The sequence below is a fragment of the Acomys minous genome (assembly GCF_964271855.1).
Source record: "Acomys minous genome assembly, chromosome: 4".
Lineage (NCBI taxonomy): Eukaryota > Metazoa > Chordata > Mammalia > Rodentia > Muridae > Acomys > Acomys minous.
In genome coordinates this window covers 62,436,882-62,459,772 of record NC_140486.1, presented here as the reverse complement: position 1 = coordinate 62,459,772, position 22,891 = coordinate 62,436,882, and the positions used below count along the sequence as shown (strand labels likewise).

Below are 22,891 nucleotides of genomic sequence, written 5' to 3'. Positions count from 1 at the left end.
TGTGTTTTCTGTTAAGGAGTCTACATTAGACATATGTGCGCCATCCTTCTTGGATAACCACAATGCCATTTCAAGTTAAAGGGTGATTTACTATGTGTTTTCACAGGACATACCTGGTGTGTGCCCCCTCGTGTGTGTGTGTGTGTGTGTGTGTGTGTGTGTGTGTGTGTGTGTGTGTGTGTGTTGTGCCTGAAAGAGAGAAAATGACAGAAAGAGAGACACACACACAGAGACAGAGAGAGACAGAGACAGGCAGAGAATTATTTTGCTCTTGATTATATGTATATGTGAATGTGTGTGTGAGTGTGTGTGTGTGTGTGTGTGTGTGTGTGAGAGAGAGAGAGAGAGAGAGAGAGAGAGAGAGGGAGAGAGGGAGAGAGAGAGAGAGAGAATGAGACAGAGAGACAGAGAGGCATAGAATTGTTTTGCTCTTTGTTTTATGTATATGTGAATGTGTGTGTATGTATCTGTCTGTGCCTTATCATGTATTTATAGTAACATGGAAAGTTAACATACATCCATGTTACTCAAGTCAAAAGCAGACTGCAAAATAGATGTAGATAATACGGTGTTTCCACCTGGAAGTGAAATCTGCCTCTCTGTTAATAGCTTCTGAAACAGAAATTTTCTAAATGAAGCATGTTTAAAATGCTCAACCCCATTAGTCATCAGGAAAAAAATGCAAATTTAAAACCATAATGGGATAACTCCTTCGAAAGAATCATAATTAAAAATAAATAAAAACATAACAGATGGTGTTAATTGGAAGCTGGGTTTCTTAAGAATGATGATAGGAGTAAAAAGATATGCAAATATTTAGGAGAACTTTCTGACATTGTCTATTAAAGCTAAGCATACACATTGTTGGCCTAGCAACATACACGATGCTTGAGCATGGTTAAAAGGCATATTTTAAATGTCTGGGCTGGAAAAGCTGTCAGGATTAAACCACCATAAACTGAAGTTAAGGAGCAAACACTGCAAGCTGTGGAAAGGCTGAATAGCTGAATGTTCAACTACAGTGAGTTAAGTTTGGCCTCAGAAGCAGCTCAGTGGGTGAAGGCACTTGCTGCCAATCATGATGGTCTGAGTCTAATCCCTGGGGACCACATGATAGAAGGTAAATGGGTCCCTTTTATTAAAAGATTAGTTTCTTTGGTCTGTGTATTGTAGTGTGGCTGTCCTGTATTATTTGGCTAATATCCACTTATAATTGAGTATATACTATGTGTGTCTTTCTGGGTCTGCGTTACCTCACTCAGGATGATCTTTTCTAGTTGTATCCATTGCCTTCAAATTTGTAAGATGTCCTTGTTTTTAGTAGTATAGGGTATAAATACATCTGAAAATTTTAATCCTTTATATTATTTTCTAGTCAGTTAAAATTATAAAATAATATTACCCATATGCTATACCTATATATACCTATATATATAATTATACCTATAATAAATATAATTCAAACAATAAAAAGGAACCAAGAAAAAGCAGCTATATTTTCACCAAAATGTTTTACCATATTTCTAAGGAAATTATTTAAATATATTAATTATGTATGTAATCAGAAAAAATAAAGTGTCAAAGTTCAGTTTATAAAGCTAGCATAGCCCATAAGAAAACCTATCAAATATGGCACAAATTACACACAATGCAGAATAGACTCACTTATGAGTATGAATGTAAAATCTTAGGTGAAATATTTGCAAGTCAAGCCCAGCAATAAATAATAATAATAATAAACCATAACAGGGTAGAATTAAAGCAGTTTGATAGTAATACAACAAAAATTTTCACTGGTCAAGTGGAAAACTCCATATTACCTTCACAGATGCCCAGAACAGATTTTCAGAAGTCCAGGTTTATTAGTAAACAGCTTTGCATTTTCTAAAACCATAAGTGTGATATCGGATATACCTTTGAGGTTGACATGAGGGCAAACATTACGTATAGAATATGAGAAGCAATTTATAGATGCCATTTAATATTTTATATATGTGGTGCACATGAGAAAAGAGGGAGAAACCCTACAATGATAAAAATATCAACATATACTTTTTTCTTTCATGATGGCTCATTTGAACACTAGACATTGTGTGGTAAAGTGACATTGTTTTCATCACCCAAATATAAATTTGTCATTTGGCTGTGCCACATGATAGCTTTGTCTACAAGGAACTCTCCCCATCTATCTAGATAGGTTTCCTAATCAGTAAATTGATAGTTAAATTTACTATCTTGTTCATGGTTTTATAAGTAAATGGCTTCATCTGAAATATTTTGAGGTAAAATATGAAATAAAAAAGGTGTAGATGAGTAGAAAAACCTAACATACCATATAAAAGATGACAATTTAATAACTCACAAAAGTAACTATTTATTTATAAGAAGAGTATAGAAAAGTTTTTAAAATGTGGTTTGCTTACCAAATAATTTTTTTCTTTATCTGCACTGAATGACAAAAGTAAATAATTTTTAGTGGTTCTTACAGAAAGAGGGTGGGAGTAAAAGGGGGATTTTTCAGGAAGAAGAGGTTCAGTGGAGGCGGGGAAAGGAGAAGGAAAGGTTTGGAGTATGAAGCCAACAGACGCATCAGACTGAAGCGTCTTTGGGGAAGAATGTGGAGCTCCTTACAGACATGTGCAACTGATCTTGGGGTTCCCAAAATGTGAAGCTCAAGGACTGTCACAAAGTACCAAGGTAGGTCTTCCATATTCGAGAGTGAAGGTCGTCTCAAGAAATGCCAAAAAAAAAAAAAAAACAGTCATCTAAGCATGACCATCTTAATAAAACCAGCTGACATTTGAAGATGGATGGTGAAATATTACTAACCTTAGATAAAGAACTACAGCCTGCAGAAAATGGCAGAACCAATCTTCTTGATGGATAACATCCCTAGCAGATTGTCCAATCCTAAGTAGTCAGCTTTAATGAATGCACACAGGAGCAACACCAATTTATATATTAGCAAGCTTCATTCATATATACCTGAGTGTGCATATATATATATGCATATATGAAAATTGTATGTGTGTGTATGTTTGTGTGGGGAGTGGGGGTATATGGGTGTATGTGTGCTCATGGACAAGATTGATCCTGCTGTATGTAATATATATTATGTGTGCATATAATAATAATAATAATAATAATAATAATAATAATAATAATACAAAGATATATACGTTATTTAAGAAATGAGTCGTGATCCTGAGGCAGAGTCAAGTAACATGGAGGAATTGGAACTCGGAGAGGAGGCTGAGGTGGAAAATATGTAAATCCAGTGAAGACTAAAAATGCATTATATACATGTATGAAACTATGTATGAACATGTATGAAACATGTATGAAAATGTATGATTACTTATAAAACAAGGAATGCACAGAAATCCCAGTTTTCACATTTAAAAATAACTTATCAGAACACTTGAAACTTATTAACTAGTCAATGGTATTTGATTTACTATAGCTATTATTTGTAGAAAAGAAATGCAGATGATGTCCCTGCATAGATTAAGGATTAAAGATGGCATAGTTTGGAGAAAAGCCTATGTCAATGAGGTGAAGACTCAATTGGGACCAAACTATGCCTTGAAATCTGAATATAAATTCTCTGTGAACCTGTATGTTCAATTAGGCAGCACAAATCTAATTTTTCTCTTGAACTGGAAGTTTCAGTTGCATACCAAACACAAGGCTCGATGATAATGCACATCACTGCTTTTAACTGAGTGCTTGGTGTGTGCTCCTGAAAATGTATCTTAAGAGTTTTATAATGAGAGAAATGTAGAAAAATTAATATATTTACATTTCATCATGCTCTCATCTTCCCCAGAACATGTGCTAGTCCAAACAATTTCTATAATTGGAAACTACTAGGAATCTTTAAATGGTTTCATGATTCCCTGTCATGAATAATATTGTGTTATTACAACAAATTAAGGAGGCGTAGGGTTGCCAGTTTAAAGATGATGTATAAAATAAAGATTACAGGCTTTGCAAATAATTTCCCCCTCTTTTGAAAATATCTTGTCAATGATGATCATTTTACACATGACAAATTGAACTATCATCAGCAAATTATAAAAAGTTATATCTATTTGAATAATGATGTGCCATCATGCAACTGCTCCATTTCCCTGGTGCCTGTGATCATATCTTGCAAAGAATTATACATTTTGGGACGTTACATCCATGCAGTCTTAGTAAGAGTTTCCAATGCTGTGATAAAACACCATTACCAAAAACAACTTGGTGAGGCAAGGATTTATTTCATCTTAAAACTTTCACAGTCCATTACTGAGGAAATCAGGACAATAGCTCACCAGGAACCTACAGGCAGGAACTGAAGCAAAATCCACAGTGAAATGCTACCTACTGGCTTTCTCTTCATGGCTTGCTCAGCCTTCTTTCCTATAGCACACAGGACCATGAGCACAGTCTGCAGTAAGCTGGTTTTCAAACATCAGTCGTCCATAAAGAGAAGGTACTGCAGACTCGACAACAGGTTGTCTGACAGGGGTATCTACTCAGCTGAGGCCCTGTCTTCCAAAGCAAGTCTAGCTTGTGTCATGTAGTCAAAACTAGCCAGCACTACTGATCCCTTGCCAGTGTGACATGCAGGCGCATCACTAGTTAACTAGGACATTTCCTTTTCCACTTGTTTCTAAGTTGGTGTGCCAAAATCAATATTTGAATAGAAAACAAGCAACTTTTAAAGTCCCACCGTTTTTAAAAGTTCCATGTCTTTAAAACCCTCAAGTTCTTTTAAAGTACAAACCTCTCTAACACATCTGAAGTATCTCAAAATATCTACAATCTATAAAACTCAAAAGATTGTTTAAAAGTTCAAGGTCTTTTGACTGTGGGCTCCTATTTAAAAAAGAAAAAAAAAAAGAAGGAAGGAAGGAAGGAAATAAAGAAACAATCACACAGACAAACAAAACCAGGACACCATCACAATCAAACCAAAGCACAAAACAAACAAACGTAAGAATCCAACAGTTCCAATTGTCTGGGTCAGCCTTCTGGGACTCACGGTGGACCTTCTAAGGGCCATAGCATATACCCAGGCTCAGGCCTGTTCCATCCCATGGATGATGCTGTCTTTGGTAGTTGCCTTATGGTCCTGGCATCTCCAAAATTCTGGGCCTTCTGCCACTGACCTCACCATAAACAATTGTCTCTCCTAAGCTCTTTTAGAGACTCTGACACTGTTACATGATACCAAACCTAAACTTCTCACTATGGCCACTTCAATTCTGAGGTTTCTATAAGAATTGAGGCTTTTCTAAAATTTCTAATGTCTTCTAATATCTCTTCAGGGACCCTATTCCTGTTGCACAGTGCCAAGTCTCAGTTTCTCTCTTTGATGTTTTCATGCCTTCAAAACAAGTACCACTTAGAGGACTCTTACGCATTACCAAGTCGGTTGTCAGCATGAGGTGGCACATTGGCCTGCTCAGACCTCAGTCTCCAAGAGCTTCCCAGAATCTTAGTCACAGTGGATTCTTCAGTCCCAGATAACTAGCACCTATTTTCCCAGCAAAGCAAAGGTTTTATTATGGAGGAGATGGTCTCCTATTAATCATAGCCTATTTTTCATCTCCAGCTGATTAGAGCCATAAATGTTTATTTAACCCAAAACATCACACAAATGGTTAATTTTTGTATCCAGCCATTTTTCTGAGGTGTTTATCAGCTGAAAGAGTTCCTTGGTAGCATTTTGGGGGTCATTTGTGTACACTATCATACTGTCTGCGAATAGGGAGACTTTGACTTCTTCCTTTCTATTTGATCTCCCTTAGTTGTCTCACTGCACTGGCTAGAACTTCAAGTACTGTACTGAAGAGATATGGGGAGAGCGGGTAACCTTGTCTTGTCCCTGATTATAGTCCAATTGCATTAAGTTTCTCTCCATTTAATTTGATGTTGGCTATCAGCTTGCTGCATATTGTTTTATTATGTTTAAGTATGGGCATTGTATCCCTGATATCTCCAAGACTGTCGCATACATGAGGATAAATCATAGAGGCTTTGCTTGATAAAGTTCCAGAGACCCCCTAAATGTCCAGCATGATCCCTAGACATCCAGAGCAGCTGTTGAGGCTTTGCTTGACAGAGTCCCAAAGATCTCCCACTGATCACCACTGCACCTCAATATTATGTACAGTCCAGGTGTAATGTTGTTTAGAAATCTGTTATTTCTCCTAAAACTGTTTTTTTTCTTTATTTCGCAGCCCTATGGATAATCTTAGAAGGAAAAACTTTTTTCCCACCTAGAATGTTGAAAGAGGGTGTCTGGCCAAAGGCTTGTGAGCACCCAAGCAAAAAATTCATATAAGAAAGGTAAGACCTAGACATAACAGTACCTGGCTAGATACTGTTACCTGTAGAAATGTTTCCTTATAATCTTTTTTGAAAGCCATATTAGGTGGCCGTGTAATGTCATGCTTTACAATAGAGGACCCCTTGGCACTTAGCGTAGGCTTGGATAACATACCTGTTTGCTTAGGACTGGGAGTAAGTCAAGTTTTTTCTTTATTAGAGAACATTTAGCTCAAGCTATATTGTTATGACAATCTTGTATATACAATAGCTTTAGCCCAAGGAAGTTTATGATTAAACTTTCCTGAGTATTGTTTACATGGTGGTGCGTACCTTCAATCCCAGCACTCGGGAGGCAGAGGCAGGTGGATCTCTGTGAGTTCAAGGGCAGTCTGGTCTACAAAGTGAGTCCAGGACAGTCAAAGCTATACAGAGAAACCCTGTCTCAACCTGCCCAAAAGTAATAATCAGGTTATGCTAAATGTTGTTTGGAAATTGATTTTTTGTATGCTTTGTTGTAGGTTACAGAACCTTTTGTATTTCCTTATTACTCTGCTGATTTTCGATTGCCATAGTGATTGTGAAAATGAAAAAAAAAATTCATGGTATAATTTGTAATGAAAAAAATTGAACTCCATTTCAATAAAATACTGGGATTGGCCCAAGGAGAATGAGAAAAACAAGTATCAGACATGAGAGACTAATCTAGGCAACAACGAGGAAGGAATCAGACAGACAGTAAGCGAGGCAGGGACAGAGGCAGATACTCTGTCCAGAGGGAAAGTTCTCCTGGGCTTTAAGATCTTCAGCTCCTACCACATATGCCTGAGTCTCCAAGTGTTTCTTTTTACTCCGTTCCTCAATTACTCCTCAACAACTTGTTTCTCTAGTGAGTTCTTTAACCAGTGGTTGTTTTCCCTTAACGAGCTGTTCACCGCCTGCTCAATTCTCCCTCCTGTGGATCCACCTCTCTTCTCCCCTCTTCACCGGTTCCCAGAGCTGGTCTTGGGGAGAGGCACAAGACTTTTAGCAGGAAGTGGTGTTGGATTTTGTCAAAGGCTTTTTCTACATCTAATGAGATGATTATGTGATTTTTTTTTCTTTCAGTTTGTTTATATGTTGGATTACATTGATGGATTTTTATATGTTGTATCATCCCCACATCACTGGGATGAAGCCTACTTGATTGTGGTGGATGGTGTAATTGATGAGCGCTTGAATAAGTTTGAGAGTATTTTATTGGGTATTGTTGCATCAATGTTCACAAGGGAAATTGGTCTGAAATTCTCTTTCTGTGTTGAGTCTTTGTGTGATTTAGGTATCAGGGTGACTGTGGCTTCATAGAATGAGTTTAATAATGTTCCTTCAGTTTCTATTTTGTGGAATAGTTTGAGAGTCTTGGTATTAGCACCTCTTTGGGGGCAGAGAGCTAAACTGAGAATTCTCAACAGAGGAATCTCTAATGACCAAGAAGCACTTAAATAAATGCTTAATGTCCTTAGTCATCAGGGAAATGTAAATCAGAACAACTCTGAGATTACATCTTATACCAGTCAGATGGCTGAGATAAAAAAAACTCAGGTGACCCCACATGCTGGTGAGGATGTGTTGCAAGGGGAACACTCCTCCATTGCTTCTGGGAGTGCAAACTTGTACAACAACTTTGCAAATCAATGTGGTGTTTTCCTCAGATAATTGGGAATAGTTATACGTCAAGATCCCCTACCCAGATCTAGCCAATGGGCAGAACATTCTCCACAGTTGAGTGGAGAGTGGGGTATGACTTTCACACATACTCTGGAGCCTCATATTTGACCATGTCCCCTGGAGGGGGAAACCTGGTGGCACTCAGAGGAAGGACAGCAGGTTACCAAGAAGAGACTTGATACCCTATGAGCATATACAGGGGGAGGAAATATCCTCAGGAACAGTCATAGAAGAGGGGAGTAAGGGGAAAATGGGAGGGAGGGAAGAATGGGAGGATACAAGGGATGGGATAACCATTGAGATGTAACAAGAATAAATTAATTAAAAAAATTTTTTTAAAAAGATCCAGTTATACCACTCCTTTGGGTATATACCACGCCTATACCCAAAATATACTTCACTAAACTACAAGGATATTTGCTCAGCTATATTCATCACAGCTGTATTTGTAATAAACAGTAACTGGAAACAACTCTCTCAACCGAAGAATTGATAAAGAAACTGTGGTACATTTATACCATGGAGTACTACCCAGGAAATAAAAACAAGGACATCATGAAATTTACAAGCAAATTGATGGAGTAGAAAAGATCATCCTGAGTGAGATAACCTAAACCCAGAAGGAAACAGATGATATGTACTCACTCATAAGTGAATATTAGCCATGTAGTACAGGATAACCATGCTACAGTCCACACACCCAAAGAAACTAAGTAACAAGGAGGATTCAAGAAAGGATGCTTGAATCTTGCTAAGAGAAGGAAATAAAATAGATGTCAGAGAATCAGAATTGGAGGGAGAGAGGACTGAGTTAGAGAGTGGGTGGAGAGTGGAACAGGTGAGGGAATCAGGTGTGGGGAGAGTATGTATGGGCCATGAGAGGGCTGGAAGAGAGAAAGTAAATTGGTATTGAGGCATCTCTGGGACAAGCTGGAGACCTAGGATGGGGATCCTCAGAAAATATGGGGGTGACCCTACCTGAGACTCTAAGCAGAGGGAGATATGGATTCTCAAGTGGTCATATCTTGTATCCAGGCAGGACTTCCAGTGAGGGGATGGGGATGCCAACCCATCCACAAAACCCTCAACCCAAAATTGTCCTGCCTACAAGATATAGTGATAAAAGATGGAACAAAGATTGAGGGAATGACCAACCAATGACTAGCCCAACTTGAGACCCACCTCATGGGAGAGACCAAACCCCTGATACTATTATTGGTACTCTGCTATCCTTGCAGACAGGAACCTAGCATAACTTTCATCTGAGAGGCTTCATCCAGGAGATAAGAAAAATAGATGCAGAGACTCAAACATTAGATGGAACCCAGGGAGATTTGAGAAAGAGTTAGGGAAATTGTTGAGGGATCTGGAGGGGTCAAAGACACCACAACAAGACACACATAGGCTACTAACCTGCGCCCATGGGGGCTCATAGAGACCAACAACCAAAGAGGATGCATAGGCTGGTCCTAGATCCCCTACATATATGAAGTTGATGGACTGCTTGGTTCTCAAGTGGGTCCCCTAACAACTATAGTGGGGTCTGTCTCTGACTTGGACCCTTTCCTCCCTCTGAATCCCATTTCCCTACCAGGGCTGCCTTGTCTCGTCTCAGTGAAAGAGGAGTCAATTAGTCCTGATGCGACGTGATGTGCCAGAGTGGGTTAGTCCCTGAGTTGAGGGGAGTGGGTAGTAAGATGGGACTGGTAGGAAAAGAGGAAGAAGGGTTGTGATTGGGATGTAAAATGAACAAATAAATAAGTTAACAAAGGAAAAACATACAAATGGTCCCAGTAGGGTCATTGCTTCCTTCTACAGATATAAGGTCATTGTGTAATTCAAATGCTAATTTCTGTATCCCCCCATATATGGTTGTGATCCTTGTTCTGAGATTCTCCTCTCTTCCCAGTTGTCCCCTGACTTGCCAGTATAGCAGTTTACAGTCAATTGCTGAACAGGGGAGAGAATAGGGCTGTACTTCCTGCTAGTCAGAGGAGGAGGAGGAGGAGTTAGAGGAGGAAGTAGGGGACTCAGCCATAGGAGAGGTCCAGGTGACATCAGGAGAGAGGATCTGAAACAGAGAAAGCTACGAGGTGCAAGTATCTCTGGAATGTACACTGGGAAGAAGCCAAATTAGCTTACAGGGTTAGGAATAGAGTAATATGCCTGCTCACTTCTTATGCTTCAGAGCTTGTTAAAAATAATTTAATAGGCTCTTAATCATTTGTGTGATAGCCATGTTAAGAAAAAAAACTGAGAAACAAACTCAGTTTTATAAAAAAAATAACTTCAACGCTTCACAAGTCAGACCTCTGTCATCTGTTTCCCTCTCAGACTTATTCTGCAAGTCCCCACAGGGTAGTTTACAAAGCCTTGGGTATGCAATGGCTTCTCAAGCACAATGTTCTAAAGTCCTTCTACAGTCTTCCCAAACTACATGATCTGTTACAGCAGTACTCCATGGCCTGAGACCAATCTCTCTCTTAGTTAGTTTCCATTGCTGTGATAAAACACTGTAACCAAAAAGAAAGTTGGGAAGAAAAGAACTTATTTCAACTACAGGGTGTGAATCTTCCTAAACCTCCAGCAGCCATTACAGAAGTCACTGTGGAGATCCCTCAAGAAAAGCAACAATAGAACTGTTGTACGATCCCAGTATACCACATGTGTGTCCAGACACAAAGAGCCATAAGTTAACATACACAAACAAGCCTATGTAACCACTTTTATTTTGGCAGTATTTACAATAGCCAAATTTGAAATGAGCTTAAGTGCCCACCAGCAGGTGAATGCATCAAGAAACTGGAATTACAAATACGTAGATAGAAAGTTATAGAACAGATATAGATATAGATGACATAGATATAGATGATATAGATATAATGAATTTTACTTGTGCATAGTTAAGAACAAAAAAAAATGACATTTTCCGGAAACTTGATGGTACTGGACATGATTATATAATGTAAAGCAGGTCAAATACATAAAAACAAATATCATGTTCTCAATCATGTGTGGATTGTCAATGTCATATGTACCTATCCAAGGCCTATATTCATGTACATACATATACAAACACACGTATACATTCATATATACCTATAGGAAAATAGACTCTGTATTATTTAGGAAAAAGATTTATGGGAGGGAGAAGGAGGGCAGGAGAGGGTTGCTGAAGGTGATTGGTTGTGGCCAACATACATCACATACTTGTGTAAAAACGTCCCTAAGAAACACATGAGTTTATGTAATAAACTAATACAAATCACTGGTGAAATTTAAATTATTGGTGAAATAAGCATTCTGTTGAGCTGTCAAATTGTTTTGCTTTTCCCAAATGGGAAATTAATACAGGCAGGAAATTGGCTGCTATTCAATCATTGATAGAGAAAATAACCCTACTTATAGCACAAAACCATTTCCTAAGAAATTTAAAATATGAAAAACTCACTGATTTCATTAAAGTTGATATTTCATTTGTTGTGCTCTCTGTTTCTCTCATCGCCTCACTCACTGTTTCTTCGTCCTCCTCAATGTCGAAGCTCGCGGACTCGATCGAGTTTGAGTACTGAGTCTCCAGACTACTAAGCTCATCCAGCTCCTTCCTAAGATGAAAGCAAAGCTGACTTTATCGACATTGAAAAGAAAATTATATTTAAACCAGCCTCTAACTTATGAGGAGTCAATGACATTTGTTCTAAAACTTCTCCTACCACCCAGCTGTTCCAAATTCCTAAAAAGCTCAGATTTTAAGGAATGAGTGAGAACAAAAGCAAACTTTTGTTTGTGTCACATGGAAAAGAATAGAGAGAAAAGGTGTATGTGCATTGTTTGACTGTTTGGGGGGATTGCTTTGGATTGTCTTGTGGGAGGAGCCTGGTAATAAAGTGATAGAAAGCTGCTGGGCATTCTAATATCACCATTTTTTCCATTTGCTAAGCAAGAAGAGTCATGAAAACAAACTAGCGAGAGCCATTCATTCTCTCTCACCTTCTTGTTAAGAACTGTCACAGAGGCATATTGATCAAAGAAGGGTGGTACCAGCAGGGCATCTGGCATGGGGAGCAGTGACAAAGAGCCCATCGCATACAGGCAGAACTCTGAAACTATGACGTGATTCTTGAAAGTGATTCACATGTGCTTTATTCAAAACAGCCTGAAACAGGGTACCAGGTCACATGGATGCTCAAGGAAGAGAAAAGAAGCTAACTCCATTTAAATCTCAAGCATCATTGCCTTCATGCTTCTAAGTAAAACATGTAAAACTACATACAGTATTTCAGAAGAAAACACTCTGGAAATTGACCATTAGAATAAAAGGGTCCCACGTCACTAAGCCTATAAAAAAAGGAATTTGCAAACTAAATTCTAAAATAATTTAAAGCTTTTCCACTACAGAATACCCCCATCATGATATTAAAAGACAAACCTTTAAAAAGCATAAGACAGTTGCAATTTGCATATCTATTTTAAAAATATAAACTTGTATTCTCTCTAAAGAAAGAATTGCCTACACTTGCCAGGAAAATCACTTGGCCAGGTACTTTGTAAAAGAAAGAATTCAATATCATGTAAGCACAGAATGTGAAAAAGAAATGTGAACTCATACTTCAATGCTACAAACATGCTAGAAGAGCTGAACATTTTTCTTTTAAAAAGTGATTCTTTTTCTTGGTGTGGACGTCAAATGGTCTCTCCATGCTCTGGAGCTGGCTGGTTTTTTTTTTCCAACTAATATATACTTAGCACACAGTCAGGCAATCATATTCAGAGATGGGCATTTCAGAGAAAATAAAATTTAACACTCACACAAAACCTTGTACATGAATTTCTTAAAAAGTAGTTTTGGTCAGACTTACAAGAAACAAAAAACTAACCAAATGTCCCCCACAGTATGCTTGGTTAAACAAACCCAGCACACGCACGCTGTGAAATCCCACTAAACAAACCCAGCACACGCACACTATGAAATCCCACTAAACAAACCCAGCACACGCACACTATGAAATCCCACTTACTAATAAATTCCAAGGCCTTCTTGAAATTTTCCCACAAGCTGGATTATTCTTAATGGCATAAGAAATAATCCAAACATTGCTTGCTCGATGATGCTTTTATATAACATGACTAAACAATGAAGCATTAAAGATGGAGATCAGAGAAAGAGCGGCACAGACATGGAGGCAGCATGGGGGTAAAAATTTCTGTATTTGGATTGATGCAGTAGTTATTAAATGTACACAAAAGAGAAACTTACATACAGTGACACATACAGTCACATACATATATACTAATGACTCCATTTAAAAACATGGAGAAAAATGGACGAGGCCTGTCTCCTATTCCTATCATGACAGGTCTAACGTCTAAGATCTCCACCATTGGGAGAACCCTGGAGAAGGGAACTGAGAACTCCATAGGCTTCTGTCGGTCTGTAATTACTTATGAAGAAAACCAAAGAAAGCAACCATGTGGGGGAAAGCATTGTATAACAGCGTAACTAAAGCAGAAAACATGACTATATCGTATTTATTAAGGAATGTTATGTTGGTGTACCTTTGAACATACTTCTGCTCACAGATCCACACACAAGCCAAGGAACAGGAGAGAATGCTAGTGAGAGACTTGAAAGAGTGAAGAATAGTGTGAAATTTGTATAAATGATCACCGAAGCCTCAGCACTTAATGCATAAAAAATAACCATGAGAACATGGGGCGGCAAAGCCCAACTAGATGACATTAATTTTCATTTTATTTATTTATTTCATTGGGTAGGTAGTTTATATCTGGAGTATTATAAAAACAAAATAAATAAAGTCTCAAAGAAAAGGGGCCTGGAGAGAGGGCTAGTGGTTAAGATAATTTTCTGCTTTTCCTGGGGACATGATTTCATCTCCTAGGAACTATGTGCGTGGTCCACAGCTGCCTGAAACTACATCTCGAGAAACCATTGCCCTCTTTGAGCTTCTTGGGCACTTGAACATCTGTGGCACACACACACTCACACACAGACACATACATAAATAAATCTTTAAGATCTCAAGAGCATAGGTGATCTTTTAAGAGGACAGTAGAGAAGTCACATGATGAACTTCCTTCTTAGTTGAAAATTAAAATTCAGAGATTGTACAATGCTTAATTTATTTAGGTTATTCTATAAGCTTTATTTTGTGCATATGAATATTTCATACATTCATATATATGTGTAACACTTGCGTGCCTGCTGCCCACAGGAGCCAGAAAATGGCATCATATTCCTCAGGATTGGAATTACATGTGGTTGCTGAGCATTGAGCCAGGGTCCCTTCAGGAAGGACCCTTTTAAACTTTGCATCTCTCCAACCCTGATGTCTTATTTATACAAAACTCTCTCTTCTTTCATAATCAACCTCAACTTGGCAAGGTAACCCCACTGAAGCTGTTATTCTAAGAGATCTATCAGTCAAGGAGGATTCAAGATGTAAAAGGCCAAGACACAGACGGGGAAGGAGTAGTTATCATGACAGTAAATTTATGTTTAAAATTCCTCCTATAAAAAGTAATAAAAGAGTTCTCATAGGTCATAAAACATTCTACAATTAACAAATGTTTAATTTAGAGGAAACGGATAAATATAGCGGTCTTTTAACTATTTTTCTATTACCCAATGTATTAACAGCACCCAGTGTGCTTTGAATCTGACAATGTAAGTTTGAAGTTGACAATTAATTCGTCTTACAAAGCAATAAAACAGAATTGTAGTCACCCAAAGAGAAGCAGAGAGAATGAAATGATGAAAAATAACAACATGAAAGAAGGTCCAATAAGCAAAATGAATTAAATGGTTTATGTTCAAGGAGTATATTAGTGATCTGTGAGTGTATTCTGTGAGTAAATCATGCTTAATAAAAATAATAAATATTTCTGTCAGTGTGATGTTTATTAGTGACTATAAAATGTAAATAATCCAACACATTGGAACTTGAAATTATTTTCCAAATACTAATAAAAGTAAAAATTAGTAAAACTACATTTATAAATAAGCTTAAAAAAGAATTTCAGCAACAAGAAGAATTCACAGTGACAAGAGGCTATTTGACATCCCAGAACATCATAATCACTCTAAACTTGTGGCAGATGAGAATATACCATCAAATATATGAACTAAAGCTATAATGGAGTACCAAAATATGCTGCCTCACATGATAACATCGTGTGATTTTTTTTCCTGTGGCTAGAATGTGTTTTGTGTGTGTGTATGACTCATGTGTGCTGATACATGTAAGCATATGTACGTAAATGCATCCACCTATATGGAGGCTGGAGCAGGGAATCTTTCTCTGTCATTCTCAGCCTTATTGCCTTGAAACAGAACCTTGCTGAACAGGAAGCTCTCTTGAGTTTGGCTTGGTTCGTCTGCCTTCCCAATGATGATGTTATAAACACAACCTTTCACATAAATTTGGGAGCTTCAAATAAAGGTCCTCATTTTTGCAGAAGCAGCTCTCTTACCTACTGAGCCATTTCCACAGCCCCAATGCCACATGATAGAATTTTATGGTCTCTTACCAATATTTAACTGAAGAGGGAGCAAAAGGCAATTAAAAATTTTTAATTGCTTTAACAATGTCTTGGGATCTTTTCAAAGTACAGCTTCATATTTAGTAGGTCGGGGCTGAGCATGAGATTATGAATTTTGAACAAGCATCTAAATAGCACCTATGTTGCTGTGTAAAACTTAGTGTCTAGTGTCTATGATATGTAAGCATAGAAATTTACTCAATAAGCAGAGAATGAATATTTTTCCAGTTATATATAAGGCTGACATAGAGGAAGATGTACATGCCTGGTGCATATGCAGGCCAAAAGAGAGCATCTGTAGTCACGGATAGTTGTGAAGCACCAACCAAGTGCTGGGAATTGAGCCTTCATCCTCTTCAAGAGCAGCCAGTGATCTTAACTGCTGACCCACTACTTCAGTCCCGATTTAAGTACAGTGATAGTGGATGTGAGAAAATATACAAATCTTAACAAACTAGGATGTTATCTAGTTGATAAGATTTGTACTGATTGTATTTATTTGTATATATTCATTTGACTCTAGATTCATAGTGATTTTAACTTGAGGTTAATTGGTCCTGCTAAATCATGAATCAATTTAAATAAAGAAAACTCTTTGATGCTACCTTAAGCCAAAAGGAATTTTAAGTCAATGAAAGAAACTGGGAAGTGTGCTGCCTAATTTTATGTCAACTTGACAGAGATATGTTGGGGGATAGTCTGATGTATTTTGATGTTAATTATTTTTTGTTGTCTCTGACCCACCTTTTGTTGAATAGGAAAAACATCTCAACTGGGCAGGGCAAAAGAAATGGGTGAGGGTAAAAGAAAAAAGAATTCTGGGGGAAAAAAAGACCACCATGAGGAGAAAGGAGAGAGACCTGAAAGGAAGAAAGGAAGGCTACCGTGGGTTAGATGGAGGAGAAACACATGGCGGGCATGGATGGAGAATCCAGCCCAGATGAAGAACATTAACAAGTATTTGGGATTATGGATGGGAACTACCTTGATAAAGGTTATTGGAAACAGATGGCATTCGATTGGGACAGGGATCCCATGACTAAGGCCCTACTATAAAAAGTAGTTTAGAGGATTGATCTCTGCCCTGCCCCACGTTAACTAAGACTATTTTAAAATATAACAGGTGTCTGTGTCTTGATTGATCGCTAGGCGGGCCTACAGATAATACATGTAATTTAAAAACAATAGAGATGGATCATTTTGGAAGACGGAACTTCAGTTGAGACAGTGTCCCCACCAGAATCATTTGTGGGAAAATATTTGTTTCTTTTTGGGGGTGGGGGGTGGCGGGGACTGATGACTGGTATATGAAGCTCAATTTTCTGTGGGCAATGCCACTCTTGGACCGGTGGTCCTGAGTTCTATAAGAAAGTGGGCTGAACAAGCAAGTAAAATGTACACTTCTGTGGCCTCTGCACCAGCTTCTCTGCCTTCCAGTTCCTGCCCTGACTTTCTTGGTGATGGAATGTAAGCTGTAAGATGAAATAAACCTTTTCTTCCCCAAATTGCTTTTACCATTGGTGTTTTACCTCAGAAATAGAAGCCCTGAGAAATACAGGAAGGCAGCAGAAGACATATTTACCTTAGAAATTAAGGAAATAAGAAAAAAATCTCAATTGTTAAGACTCAAGAGATAATCCGTGCATTTAAAATATTGTTCTCTTAGTAAGAAATTAAATACAGGTTAAAATATTAACATCTGTGATCATAATCACTGCATTGATTCATAAGGTGTGATCTCATTAAAAACAAGGCAGTCACTTTTGCATATTGATGTCATTGTTGTTACAGCTAATTCTCATGAAATTTTAAAATAAAAATATACTACTCGTGGATACATAGATTAATACATTAAATATTCAAATTTCAATCAGCATAAACTAGGTGATAATATAGGCACAAGCAATTTAAATTCTGTGCTTTTTGAAAGCTTTTGAGCAGTGGTATTTATTATAGTTTGGTTAACATTTTCTTTCTCGATACTACACATAGTATTTAGGGTGAATTCTTACTTATAGAGCTCTATATTTATTTGCTCTTGGAAAATGTCTCTTTCATCCTCTTCTTTCATAAGCTTAAGCTTTGATTTTGTACATTCACACTGATCCACAGAGTCCTTAAGCTCTTCGTGCACTGCTCGAAATAGTTCCATTACCTAGAAATTAACAACATTTTTGCCCATATATATGTAAATGATTATTGAAAAGAATTTCAATGTCACTCATAATTTAGGCTTAAAGCTATAAACATATATTTTCTTACCATTACTAATTGTCTAAATGTGTAGTGTTCCATGTTTACTTTACCCTAATTGACATCAGTGCCACAGAAGCATAAAAGCTATAGGTTTACATGCTCAAATTATAATCACCTTTTAAACCACAAAAGCAAGTTGATTTTTAATGTATATATATGATTATATTACAAAAAATATGAAAACATGGAATAACAAAATGAAATCACTTGTACCCATTTTAATCAGAAATAACTATTGCTCTCTTCCGATGATAGTCCAAAATCGTTTATTTTTATTAATTAATGAAGGCCATCGGCAGTTCCTTCCTGTCTCCATCTCTCCTTTCCATTTTTATATCCACCTCTCTTGTCTGAATTATGTCACACAATGCTCACTGCTCTTCCTATTTCTAGACACATAAACACTGTGCACAACTTGATGGGCACACGTGAGGAACACAGAAACGCCACCATAATGAGGTGATGTGCAAAGAAACTTTACAAGCGTAATTTTTTTTCCCAAATGCAGTGCTAAAGAGATGATGTGCTGTGGTGGACGGTGAGGGCTTTCTTCAGGACTGGTTAGCAAATTACTCTCCAGGAGAAAGCAGGACATTTGCACACCATGGGTTGGCTGGTACCTGCAGAGGCCAGAAGAGGCTCCCGGGAGTGCTGGAGCTACAGTTTCAGGCAGCTCCAAGCCTTGATAATCCAAAAGAGCAGCAAGTACTTTTAACCTTTAAACCATCTCTCAAACCAGTGTTGGAAAGTAGAATTCTGCCTAAAAATGGGCAAGCTTGGATGTAGGCAGAGTCGACAGTCAAACTCTGCCAAGACAGGGTAAGCAAGTCCTCAATGGTTCCTGCTTCACAAATACGTCTGTCACATATACTGGACCAGAAGGCTGAAGATGATGCTCCAACGTTATAGAGTTTTGGGTGACTGTTCAGGCAGCAAACTGTCTCTATTTCTAGTCTCATTTGGGAAGCTGCTAAACTGCACCCCCTGTATACTCAGGTAATTAATTTTATTCCTTCTCAAGTCTCTGATGGGGTTGAAGACCAGTTTGTGTGAATATATTCCATGCTGGCTCTTAATTATGACAAGTATATTTCAGAAATATTTTGACAAAAACCATATTCTTTTATTTTGTTGAAAAAATGAGTTACACACTTAGATCTCCTAATATCAAGCCATTTCTAGCCTCCTAAAAGGAGTTACGCAAGGAGTGATTTATTGTTTGTCTGCTATGCTAATGGACTATTTGGCAAATATTTTGCATCATAGCTTTAGATGTATGTATTCCATTAATAGTTTTTTTCAAAAATTTCACAAGTTCTGATATTGAAAATATCAACTTGAGTTCGTTTAAAGACAACCTCCTTTTCTATGGACTGGGAGTTTAAAAATAATACTGAAGTGATTAGTTGTTCATAGGCTGGGTCTCATCCAACTACACTGCCACTAAATCCAGGGTCCATTTAAGGTACAATGCATTACTATCTTAGTAGGCTTCTTTTTATGAATTTCTCCTCAGATGTCTGGGCAATGTCTCCATATTTTAACTTTCCTTAAGTTAAACCATGTTTTAGTTAGTATCCACTTCTTAAGTTAAATAAGATAGGCCCTTTATAGTTTATGCTTTTGGAGGTTTATTTTAGCCAACACACATGTAACATAAAAAGAACGATGCCAAAGTGTACAACCCATCAGTCTGAGGGTCATTTGCAATACAGGGCTACCACCCTCCCCATGCGGCTGCACACCCAGGCACGCCAGCAAGGTGGAGCTTGTTAAGTTTTAGGCACTCAATGTAGAGTGATTTTAGCAGTTCTAAAGTGTATGGGCGGTTCTCTGCCTGTCTGGGACAAATGTCTGAGAACAGACAGGTGTGTGGTGGCTGAGCAGTGAGACGCTAGGGATTAGTTGGCTCTAGGCTTACTACGACTTATGGAGAGCAACGGGCATCCCTCAGTTGAGCCCCAACATTACCCCATTCTCACTGTTGCCACCCCTTGCATTCTGAGCTGGGGTTTAACTCTTCCCATGAACACTGTTAATCTGGATCTTTCGTTTTCGACGTAAACATCTATTACTAGGAATTGTTCTATGACTATTATTTTCATGGCACTTTGAGTGTTATGGTAGTTTCTGTTCTGATCCCTGTTAGTTAATTCAGGTACACACTAAGCTTATGGCTCAAGGGCTCTTATCTCCTCATTTTGTGAATAAAGAAACCAAGGCACAAAGGTTTATAAAAATTACTCAAGAGCTGAACACATGTAGTGAGGATTTAAACACGCAGCACACGAACTCGCACTGCCGAGCCTGCGCTCTGAAAAGCTCGTCAGCCTCTTTTCCTGCGGCTTTGCGTGCTCCTGCTTCCCCCTGAGGAGGCATTGGGTCCCTGCAGTGCTCATAACTCTACTTTTCATTTCTGAGTTTTGTCAGTTATGTTCATTTTATAAATGGAAGATGTGTTTTCTTGTTCAAAAGACCACTTTTCTTCTACTGTGTCACTGTAAGTTTTCTTACATTGGCTGCGTGATGTATGTAACCCTCGCTAGCAGCGCCTCAACTGTATTATGGGGAATTACTTTTCCTGGTTCTGTTCAGCCAGAGTACAGGTTCATCACGTTTCCCAGCTTCCTCTGCAGAAACCAAGAGGGACAGACTCACTTTAACTAATTCCTAGGTATACAGCCAAGGAAACTTCATATGCACATCGAAAGGAAAATATTGATGTGAAATTGTTGTGTACGAAAAATGTAGTTTTATCAATTAATATCGGGGAAAACCCCTCACATGCAATTGAGAGAGAACTCTAAATAGAAATTACATATAGATGTAATGGTGGAATACAGAACTAAAATAAGCTACATTTATATCTATAACGAGTAGTTTAATTACATTAAAACAATGTGGTTGGTTAGAGGGATAGATTAGTGGTAAAGAGCAATTGCTGCTCCTGCAGAGAAGCCTGGCTTGGTCCCAGGTACCCATGTCCAGTGGCTTCTACCTGCTTTAACTCCAAGGAACTGACACCATCTTCTTGCCTCCACACAAACCTGAGTGCATATGCTACACCTACAGACTAGCAGTCACACACACATACCCAAAACTAAGCATAAAAGTTCAAAAGTAAAACCTTACCTTAAAAAAGAAAATGCAGAAGTTGACATAGTCAAAGTATAGTAGTAGTGTGTAATTTAAAAATGTGACATTGTTTTAAAACATGATTTATATTTTCTCTTTTTTTCTATGAATAGATGACATTTATACTAGTTTCTTGATAAAAGAATGAGGAGAATAGCCCGTGTGATGAACACGGGAAAACTCAAAGATTTGTTTTATTTGCTTTATTTATTTACTAATATGAAGTAAATTTGTTAATTGTGGGAGAATTGCAAATAAGTTATTTTTCCATAGAATTGATTTCGTAGTGTGACTGCTGTCACTTAATCATTTGCAGCATCTTTCTGCAATCATTTGTAACTTTCATTAGTGATTAAATTACTGATAGGTTGTACTTATTTTATCCCTCAGTTCAAATTAATGTTTAAAAACCACAAGGCCGTTTTGAGCCTGTACAATTTTAATGAGTCAATTGAATATTATTAATCACCCTAGGTATATAGATAAGTCTTGAAGATACTGTTTAAATGAATACCAATAAATTGTTATTGAACAGGTTATTGGATAAATAAACTACAGGTCAAATTTACAAGATACATTAAGTTCTTAGAGTTGAAATATTTTGGAATAAGCAAAAAGATACACCACATTCACTCACCTCAAACTTTTTATAATAACGTTCTTTCAGAGCCTCTACCTCCTGCTTCCGTTTTTTCTCCAGCAGGGGGCGATGGTTAGTCATGTAGTCTATGTCTTTCTGGATCTTGGCATTGGCTTCTTCCAGCTGCTTCTTCTCCTTCTCCAGATACTCCACCTGTTGGGTTGTGTCTTCAAGATGGAGCTTCAGCTCTTCAATATCTTTGGAATAGTTCTCATATTCTGAAGATAAATTGATGAGAGCAACACAAAATTCAAAGCTAGCAGCAGACAATGTAGAAAGAAATGCTTGATTACATATAGGAACTACTTTCGTTTAGAAATTATTCATCTATGAATTGAAAGAAAGATTATTTAAATATTAAATTCTAAAACATATTGCTTTCTTTATTTGTCACCAAGAGGACTAAAACACTCTGTATTAATGGATAATCTTTAATATAAATCCAATTTATTACCATCAACATATTGATCATTTTACACACAAACACCACACACACACACACACACACACACACACAGACACTTATGTAATTGTGCTAAAATGAAAATAAAATAAAAGAATAGAGTTATTACAGAAATACATAAAATTAAAATGATAAAATGGGACTTATAAATGAATGGGTGACCATGATACCATGATTCTTACCTAGGGTACTCCAGTTATATATAAAAAATAAAAAAAGAAAACAGAAAATTATTATAAGGTGTGCAATTGATTTGCTAAACATAAAGAATTGAATAATTATTTATCTAAAATTGACATATAAGATGAATTTAGCCAGGCTTAGAGATATAGCTCAGTTCACCGAGTGCTTGACCACATCCACAATAAACCGAGTTAGATCCCCAGCACCAAGAGTCATGACGATTCCTGGCATCCCTGTAATCCTAGCACTAAATCTTGATCATCTTTAGTACAAATCAAATTTAATACCATCCACAAACAAACTAATACATGAGATCCTATTAATAAATGAATGAATGGATGGATGGATGGATGGATGAATTGATGAATTAATACAAAGATGTTGAAAAATAACTTCAAAACAAAAATATAATGTGAAACAAGTAACAAGAATATAGAATAAATGTAGAATATGTATATAATAATCCTTACACGGAGCAAAGCCTATAGAAAGAAAATAACAATAAAAAACCTCTAAAGTTAAAAATTGAATAAAAATTACCTGTTTGGATAGAAATGTTTGAAATTTTAGACATGGGAAATTATTTATAATTACTTTATATATTTAAAATACACTTAGATAATTAT

General features: G+C 37.3%; 1 protein-coding gene across 4 annotated transcripts in view; it reads right to left on the bottom strand.

Annotated features, from left to right (window-relative positions):
* CCDC178 (coiled-coil domain containing 178) overlaps window positions 1-22,891 on the bottom strand; it is a 321,895-nt gene that overhangs the window by 248,563 nt on the left and 50,441 nt on the right. For all 4 annotated transcript variants that reach the window (XM_084780437.1, XM_084780438.1, XM_084780435.1 and 1 more), the window contains 3 exons: window positions 21,617-21,837; window positions 17,601-17,743; window positions 11,480-11,633 (listed from right to left, as the gene is read on the bottom strand). In XM_084780437.1, coding sequence (XP_084636563.1) covers window positions 11,480-11,633; window positions 17,601-17,743; window positions 21,617-21,837 — 518 coding nt within the window. The remainder of the gene's footprint in view (window positions 1-11,479; window positions 11,634-17,600; window positions 17,744-21,616; window positions 21,838-22,891) is intronic.